The 9,238-nt window shown below is 40.0% G+C and overlaps 1 protein-coding gene across 8 annotated transcripts in view; it reads left to right on the forward strand.

The window, feature by feature from the left end:
- Positions 1-3,459, forward strand: part of LOC26514219 (protein eva-1 homolog C) — a 145,294-nt gene extending 141,835 nt beyond the window's left edge. For 3 of the 8 annotated variants that reach the window (XM_044714215.1, XM_044714214.1, XM_044714219.1), the window contains one exon: positions 2,928-3,447. In XM_044714215.1, coding sequence (XP_044570150.1) covers positions 2,928-3,157 — 230 coding nt within the window. In that variant the 3' untranslated portion in view covers positions 3,158-3,447. Of the gene's footprint in view, positions 1-2,927 lie in introns of all 8 variants that reach the window. The other 5 variants (XM_014905425.3, XM_044714217.1, XM_044714218.1 and 2 more) reach the window with 3 other exon arrangements.
- Positions 3,460-9,238: the final 5,779 nt, after the last annotated feature.

Genomic DNA, 9,238 nt, shown 5'->3' on the forward strand with positions numbered 1-9,238 from the left:
GGGTCGCCAGGTATCCTATGCCCTTCTTTGAGACTTGGCAGAATTTGCATACCGGGCCGCCAGCCCATCTGACTTTCGGCACGGGTCGAGTGACACCATTGTCCGGCCCGGTATCTGATAGGTTAGTGTTAGTGAAAAAATTAGTGTTTTGCAGCTACAGAAGATGGGGAGGAAGGTTGGTCAGTTTCTAACATGTAGGAGTTAGGTTTGATAATTTTTTTATTCACCGCACTTGGCTGATGCACTTAAACGAAAATGTTCTCTGCCCAAAGACTGACGAAACAAATCATAATAAACATCAGAACGGGCATAAGTTTTTGAAAGATGACGTGCGCCTAGTATAGGTGTATTTTAATTTTAATTATATCCGCAGCCTTTATGTCAGATTTTAAACGACTCATAAAATACCTGATTAGTTGAGACCAGACCTACGTGAAATGGCATCCGAAACTGAGGCCGTAAACACTTAGCGTGTACAACGTTTTCGCAGAGCCCGCAATGAATGATAGGCTGGGAAAATGAAATTGAATTATTACAAGATTTAACAGAACAGACAAGCTTGTATTCCATATTTAGTACCTTTTTATTTATTATACCCTTGCAGAGGGTATTATAATTTTGGTTAAAAGTATGCAACGCAGTGAAGGAGACCTCTCCGACCCTATAAAGTATATATATTCTTGATCAGGATCACCTCCTGAGTCGATATGAGCATGTCCGTCTGTCCGTCTGTCCGTCGGTCCGTCTGTCCGTCTGTCTGTTTCTACGCAAACTAGTCTCTCAGTTTTAGAGCTATCGAGTTGAAACTTTGCACACACCCTTCTTTCCTTTGCAGGCAGTATATAAGTCGGAACGGCCGGGATCGGTCGACTATATCCTATAGCTGCCATATAACTGATTGGTCGGAAATGCCATAACTTCGTTGTTTTTCAAGTTAGAAGGATGGGACTTTCTGTGCATTCTAATTTGGGCCAACTTATATGATCTGCTAAATGTTATCAGGATCGGCCGTCTATATCCTATAGCTGTCATATAACTGATTGATCGGAAATGCTATAACTTCGTTGTTTTTTAAGTTAGAAGGATGGGAGTTTCAATGGATTCCTCTTTTGGCAAAATAATTCGATTTGCCAAGTTTCATAAGGATCGGCCAACTATATACGATCCGCTATATATCTAATAATATAAGATGCGTGGCGCCACCTAGCGGACTGCGACTCAACTGCAAGGGTATATAAACTTCGGCTCCGCCCGAAGTTAGCTTTCCTTTCTTGTTTTTTTTTAATGTTAATGTTAGATATGTTAAAGTATTGCAAATGACAACAGGGCCATCGAGAGCGGAACCGGCCCCGGTACGTGGGGTGTTCACGGACCCCTCTTCATATAATATGAATTTAGTGAAATGATATGGATTCAATCGTGGAAATTAAATGGTCATTTTTATTAGAATAAAAATACCATACTTTTCCCCCAATGTCTCATCAATGTTATATTTTCATTCGAAAATTAATTTTTTTCTAATTCAATCGCCCCGGCAGACACTCCTTCTCGACGGCCCACATCAGCTTCTGATGCCATTTTCCGCCAAGCTGGCCTCTATTATTGCTGCAGTAAATGCTAAGCTTTTCAGGATGAAATGCGATTCTATATGCGACAGAAAGAGTTTAAACAGTTGATCATTGGTTTCGTAAAATTAACGATCAATTCTGTACACATTCTTAATTCCATACTCTTCAGCATTTTAATGAATCTCTTTAGCATAAAAAATAAGTTTTTTGCAGTTCCAGAGATCACTGGTCAGCCTGTTTTACTCGCGAAGAAGCAGCCGTTCATTTCGTTTGCCACCCCAAGAGCAGGAGTGTACAAAAAGAATTCGGCTTCCGAACGTTAATAAAAAATTGTTCCGCTACGTTTTCCAAGTGTAATAGAAATTTCGCCTTTAGCAACCACTCATAAGGGGAAACAAGCGTCATAGTCTAGTCGCGGTCTTATCGACCGCCCAACCAAAACCCGCCATTAAGACAAATATTTTTCTGACGGCTTGCCGTTGATACCTTGTCGAGAGCCACTTCCATTTTGAATGGAAAAAATAAATAAATATTATAAAAAAAAGGAAAGGCACCGAATGGAGAGAATAGGGAAACTACCCTAAATCGTTCTTGTAATTTGCATTTGCCTATGCTGGGAGCAGCACTCGTATATGACTTTGCTCTCCGAACACGTAACATCCCATAAATGATTTTTGTCCGATTTTAAATATATTATTATACCCTTGCAGAGGGTATTATAATTTTCGTCAAAAGTGTGCAACTCAGTGAAGGAGACATCTCCGACCCTATAAAGTATATATATTCTTGATCAGGATCACCTCCTGAGTCGATATGAGCATGTCCGTCTGTCCGTTTCTACGCAAACTAGTCTCTCAGTTTTGGAGCTATCGAGTTGAAACTTTGCACACATCCTTCTTTCCTTTGCAGGCAGTATATAAGTCGGAACGGCCCGGATCGGTCGACTATATCCTATAGCTGCCATATAACTGATTGATCGGAAATGCCATAAATTTGGTGTTTTTGAAGTTAGAGGGTTGGGACTTTCCACACATGGTATACTTGACCAAAATATCTTATGTACAAAATTTCATAAGGATTGGCCGACTATATCCTAAAGCTGTCATAGAACGATCGAAATTGGCATAACTTTGGTGTTTTTTAAGTTAGAAAGATGGGATTTGGTACAGATTCTATTTTGGGAAAAACATCTGATTTGTCGAATTTCATAAGGATCGGCCAACTACTAATAAAAGATGCGTGGCGCCACCTAGCGGACTGTAACTCAACTGCAAGGGTATATAAACTTCGGCTCCGCCCGAAGTTAGCTTTCCTTTCTTGTTTTTTTAAATTTTTTTAATTTATCCCTAACTTTTACAGCAATACAAGGCCCCTCATGTTTAATGACGGCTTCTCCAGCATACGTCAACACCACGGATCCTAGAAAATTCAACCCGCTTCAGCGATATCTTGTACCAACGCATATGGAAATTGGTCGGGTTACTCAGCCACCCCACTTCCTCAATTCAATGAAAGAGTGCGGAGTCTATTATGATTATGCAATTCCACGAGCAACCCTGGATAATAACACACAACATTTTGATGGATGACACACAATAACTGGAGTATCTCCTTTCGTCAATATGTTACCACTGACTGCTACCATAAAAACTAATTTAACTGATAAGACCGGGGATGTAAATTTAGAAACTTAATTACCTTTGTATTGACAGTAATGTCAATTCTTAAGATGCTAGCGCTAAAATCGTTAAAGTCCGTTAATGTTTTAAAGGACGTCCAATGCAACTTTAAAATAATAGGTCCCAATTATGTATAAAAATTAATTTTTATTAAAAAATAAAAAAATATTTCAATTTTATAATAAGCAATAACACAGTGTCAATAATGTGAATAAAACAAAAAAAAAATATATTGAATTAAAAAAAAAGAAAGGAAAGCTAACTTCGGGCGGAGCCGAAGTTGATATACCCTTGCAGTTAGGTAGCTTATATTATTATATAATATCGGATCGTATGAAATTTGGCCGATCAACCCCATCGACTGCCCAAAATTGAATCCGTAGAAAGTCCCATCATTCTAGCTTAAAAAACGCAAAAGTTATGCCAATTCCGATCGTTCTATGACAACTATAGAATATAGTCGGCCGATCCTTATGAAATATTTTAGATAAGCTATTTTGGACAAATATAATATGTGTGGAAAGTCCCAACCCTCTAACTTGAAAAACAGCAAAGTTATGGCATTTCCGATCACTCAGTTAAATGGCAGCTATAGGATATAGTCGACCGATTCCGGCCGTTCCGACTTATATACTGCCTGCAAACAAAAGAAGGATGTGTGCAAAGTATCGGTAGCTCTAAAACTGAGGGTCTGATTATTGTGTATTGCGACATGCTGATCATTGATTAGATCAGATTACTAAATGTGAATATAGGGTAGTAGGACCTAATGCCAAGGTGCCAACAGTGTGCAACACAGTGAAGGACAAATCTCCGACCCTTTAAAGTATATATATTGTTGATCAGGATCACCTCCTGAGTCTCTATAAGCATAGAGCTCTTCGGGTCTGTCTGTTTCTACGCAAATTAGACTCTTAGTTTTGAAGATATCGGCTTCACGCATTATTCCTTTGCACGCAGTATATAAGTGTTGTAATACTATTGTAAACCGGACTGGAGGCAGTAAACGAACACAGGGCAAAATGCTGATACAACATTGGGCCGGATGCTCGTGCCTAGCAGGTATGCATTGCACATATGGTATTCGCTTGTTATATCAAACTATTTGTTTAACGCTCCGCTAACCAAAGCTTATGAGAACGAAAAAGATAAGTAATTGAGCAGACGTACACTAACAAAAACTTCACCATTGAAATATTTTTTATTTCAGTTAGTTTTGTATGTTGGGCCAAGCGGTCACCAAAAAATGCATGTATAATAATTATAATATGCTAAGCTGCAGCTGTTGTAATCAGCATGTATTCGTCTCTGTTTTGTCTCCCAGTTTCGCATGTGCTTTATTGTTGTTTGTAGCGTATGCGCTTTGGGGAGCTTTGGTTTGCGTATGGTGCGATTTGGAGTTGATTGGAGCCGCATATATTACGGTTAAATTGAACCCAAAATAAATATATTGAAAATATAATTTGAAACGCGTGTAGTTTTTCGGCTGCTATTAATAGTTTTTAACTCAACAATATATGTATATATTTTATTATTTGTCGGATTTTTTAACATCGGGGACTAACATCATAAAATCTTTATTCCTAAAATTTAATTGATGTCCATTAATATTTCATATTAAGGTGTGAACTCATTTATTACTGGGCTAGTTGGTTTGATTTTTTGGTTTCCCATAGATCGCGTGCCTGATGGTTTGAGTAAATTGACAATTTGTTTTGTAGTTTCCCAATTTACTACGGATACTGCAGATAATCCTCCACCATTACAAGGCAACCTCATCTACGCTACTGCTCTATCTGGCTGAAGATGGAACCAACATAATGCTTGTCCAGGAATCTGGAATTTTTCATTAAAAATCGTTAAAAGGAATCCTTTGTATTGTTATCACGAAGGATCTCCATGTATTAATATATATGTTGTTGTTGAAGTTGGTATCCAACGTAGATCCGTTCCCAATTATTTTATACAGATAGTTGAACATTTAGTTGTATCATTCTTTATACTTTATTTAAGATTCTGTTCGGAGCAGCTGTTGTTGCCGGTCCGAGCTCATGAGAGTTTTCTGTTCTTTACAAATTTACTAATGAGTTAAGAAAGTCTAAGTCTCGTGGCTGCGCTGCCAAAAGCGGTAACGGAGAGACGGCTATGCATTCTTAAGTATATAGCCATGCTCGCTTAGGCGGAGGTATATGAACATGCATAAGGTCCGCTCGTGTTACATATATATGCGGACATATGCACTTTTCGGCGTACAGCAAACACAGTTTACAGCAAGTACAGTTTTCGGCACAGCGGGCGATTCATATTTTGGCTACTTAGGTTTATGACCGAAACCCCGAAAATAATGTAAACACTGCGACAAAGTGTTACAGTGAGTACCCTTTAAGTACTCTTGGTACTGCGGGTGGTCGATATATACATATATATAAAATATTAAGTGTGCATATATGTGCATATTACATATCCCTCCTTTTGAAAAATAACGCAATATAATGGAGTTATTTTCTAATATAAATTTTACAAAATTTAAGAAATGATATTAGCAATAAGATAAAAAATATAATTTTTTTTTTGTGTAACTTTTTTTGTCTTTTTGTTTTATCCTAGATATGTGTTGGGCTAAGCAGCCACCAGATAGGCTAATTAGAATATTGATAATTTCTTTATCTGCAGCGGCATTTAATCTTCTCTTTTGTCTCCTAGATTCGCATCACTTTGTTGTATCCATTTTGTAGCGCATGCGCTTTTGGGAGCTTTGGAAGAGCTTCTGTGCCAAAGCGGTTTTTCTTATTGTTATTTTGGGAGTTGTTCTTGACGGGCCGCTATTTGTTTTATTGCGCGGAATTAGCTCTCAATAAATTGAATACAAAAAATTGAATCTCGTCTTATTAATTGGGTTGCAATCAAAACGCTGATCGCTCAACATTGGTGACCCCGACGTGATCGCGCCCGAAGTTCAATCAGCTTAATTACCCCAGAAACTGAAAAAACTGCGGTACGAAAACAAAAAAAAAACAAACATCTCTTGGTTTTCGATTTGCATCACTCGCGGTGGAAATTTACGGGATGAAGTCTAAATGTGGAACTATTGGATCTGCTGCCGCAAGCCGGGAAAGGATGCTGCGGAGAAGAGCAGAGGTGACCTGCCAGGAGATGGAGGCGCTGCATCATAAGGTGAAGGCTGCAGCGCGGAATGAGGATGGCACCATTATGGCGCTGGAATCAGTGGAGAAGCGTTTACGTGAGCGGCTCACCGCGCTTCAAGAAGAGTTGGAGGAGCTTAAGGGGTTAGGTGGGTTTAGCGGCAAAAAAAAAATCGTTTTGTTTTTATTTTTTTATAAAAATCTACAGAATCTTAAAAATGGTCTTTCAAGTCGATTCGAATAAAACTTTCGGAGATACAGCTCTGAAAAGGTGGACGCTCCAGGTCAGGTATAGGTAGAGCGAAAACTTTAAGCGCGTTTTTCTCAAAACTGTGTTTTTGAAGTCGGTTGTCAAGATTTCTGGAAACTGCTCAACCGATCTTGATAAAATTTTGCACAGGCCTTCGAGATATGATTATCTAGAACTTGAACGAAGGATTTTATTTTTCGTTGATTACAACTATTTAAAAACAGAAAAATGTTCGAAAAATTTCACCAAAATTTTAATTTTTTTGCAAAAAGGTGTCCGAAAAATTCAATTTAACTTGATTTTTTTTTCCTTTGTTCAGTTTCTAGTTTTAGGTCTGTACTAAAGGAAAATATTTGGTTTTTTCATTTTAGATGATTCTGTCAGGAATTGTGCTGTCAACGCGAAAGCACCTTTTTTGCCAGGAATCATGGGAAATGACGTCTCAATGGCTAACTGTTAAATATATTTTTCTCAAAATTTCAATTCTTCTTTAAATATGTATATTTAAGAAACCTAAAAGTTCCAAGAAAATATTTCATTCTTTATATAAAAAAAAAATTTTGAAAATAGGCTACTTTTTGGCCACGCAAACCCACCTAACCCCTTAACTTCAGCGAGATCGGGAGTGAGCTTTATTGGAGATTCTCGCAGCTGGCGACTGATGTGCAGTTGGACATTCAGGTGGAGGTTGCCAAGCACTCCATGAGAATCGCTGCCCACACCACACTTCTCGACGGTGCCGGTGTCTCACCCATGCCATACAAGCCAAAAAGTCCTTGCCACCGTTGCCGATGCCAACATTTTGCGGCGACTATGTTGACTGGCCGGATTTCTTCGCCCTTTTTAAGACCACGATTGACAGCCATCCTCACCTAACAAAAATGGAAAAGCTCCGGTGGCTCATTTCATGCCTGCGCGAGTCAGCCCATGGTACGATTCTTGGAGCAAAGGTGCCGGACTCTTGAATGCGTTGACTTTTCTTTGGCTGCGTATCCACCAGCTAACCAAGTGGGCCGAGGGAGATCTTCGAATAACCGATCGTCGTGCATGATTATCAACGCCCGTCCAGCTCTATGCGCCCTGTGTGGTTTTTTGGCGTACGCGCTTCCTAGATGTCCAAGCTTCATTGCCTTGCCAATTAGTCAACGGTACGAAGAAGTGCGAAGGCTGACCCGCTGCTTTGTATGTTTGGAGGACGGTCATTTTGCACGTGGATGTTCAGCTGCCCGTTGCCCAAAGTGCAATCACCGATATCATGCTTTGTTGCACCATTGCGGGCAGCTGCCCAGCTCTAACAAATCCCCACCACTACGAGGCTTGGTTTCCGCCACCCACCTTTCCAGTCAATCAACACAGTCTTGACGCAGGATCGCCCTACTGAAGTGCTTCTGCCAACCGCCAATATCCTCATCCGTGGTCGATCAGGTGCCTTCCTGCCTTGCAGAGTGTTATTGGACTCTGATAAGTTCACCTTATCTCATCGCGGCTGGCAAGTCAACTTCAGCTTTGTCGCACCAAAAGCTTTGTAGCGGTCACCGGTCTCGGCGGCACTGAGTTTGCTACGGATGGATCCTCCTGGCTGATCCCAACTTTCACAGACCTGCTAATTGGAGCCAGCCTCTTCTTGAACCTTTTGTCAGTTGGCCAAATCCATTTAGGTCACTGCCTCCCAATTGCCCAAAATACACTATTTGGATGGGTGGTTTCTGGACGCAATGGACTACCGCGGGAGGCTGCAGAAGGAGAAGAGGAGAAGAATCAATGTTCCGGACCCTCTGCACTCGTTAGGAGAACTCGATTCCCGCATTTATCTATTGGGGGGAGCAATGCATGGTCAAGGGTTTGGAAGAAGTTGGTGTGCCTTTTTCGCCCTGTGAGTTCTTAACATTCTTAATTAAACTACGCAACCCGTGGAATATCTCTTAAAAGATGTGTCTGCTGCCCTTCCAGGCAGTTGTTATTGAAGACCCACCCTTCAATAGGGGGGAGGATGTTGGGCTAAGCAGCCCCCAGATAGGCTAATTAGAATATTGATAATTTGTTTATCTGCAGCGGCATTTAATCTTCTTCTTAGTCTCCCAGTTTCGCATGCACTTTGTTGTCATTTTGTAGCGCATGCGCTTTTGGTAGCTTTGGAAGAGCTTCTGCAGCACAGTGGTTCTTCTTCTTGTTATTTTGGGAGTTGTTATTGACGGGCCGGTATTTTTTTATTGCGCGGAATTAGCTCTCAATAAATTGAATACAAAAAATTGAATCTCGTATTATTAATTGGGTCGCTATCAAAACGCTGATCGCTCAAAAATATGCGTATATTATGTGGGGTTATTTTGGGTATGTTTATTTTTCTCTTATTTTTTTTTTTATTGTTTGGTCATTTTTTCATTTTTTATACCCTTGCAGAGGGTATTATAATTTTATTCAAAAGTGTGAAACGCAGTGAAGGAGACATCTCCGACCTTATAAAGTATATATATTCTTGATCAGGATAACCTCCTGAGTCCATATGAGCATATCCGTCTGTCTGTCTGTCGGTTTCTACGCAAACTAGTCTCTCTCTTTTAGAGCTATCGAGTTGAAACTTTCCACACATCCTTCTTT

The sequence above is a fragment of the Drosophila ananassae genome, chromosome 2L (assembly GCF_017639315.1).
Source record: "Drosophila ananassae strain 14024-0371.13 chromosome 2L, ASM1763931v2, whole genome shotgun sequence".
Lineage (NCBI taxonomy): Eukaryota > Metazoa > Arthropoda > Insecta > Diptera > Drosophilidae > Drosophila > Drosophila ananassae.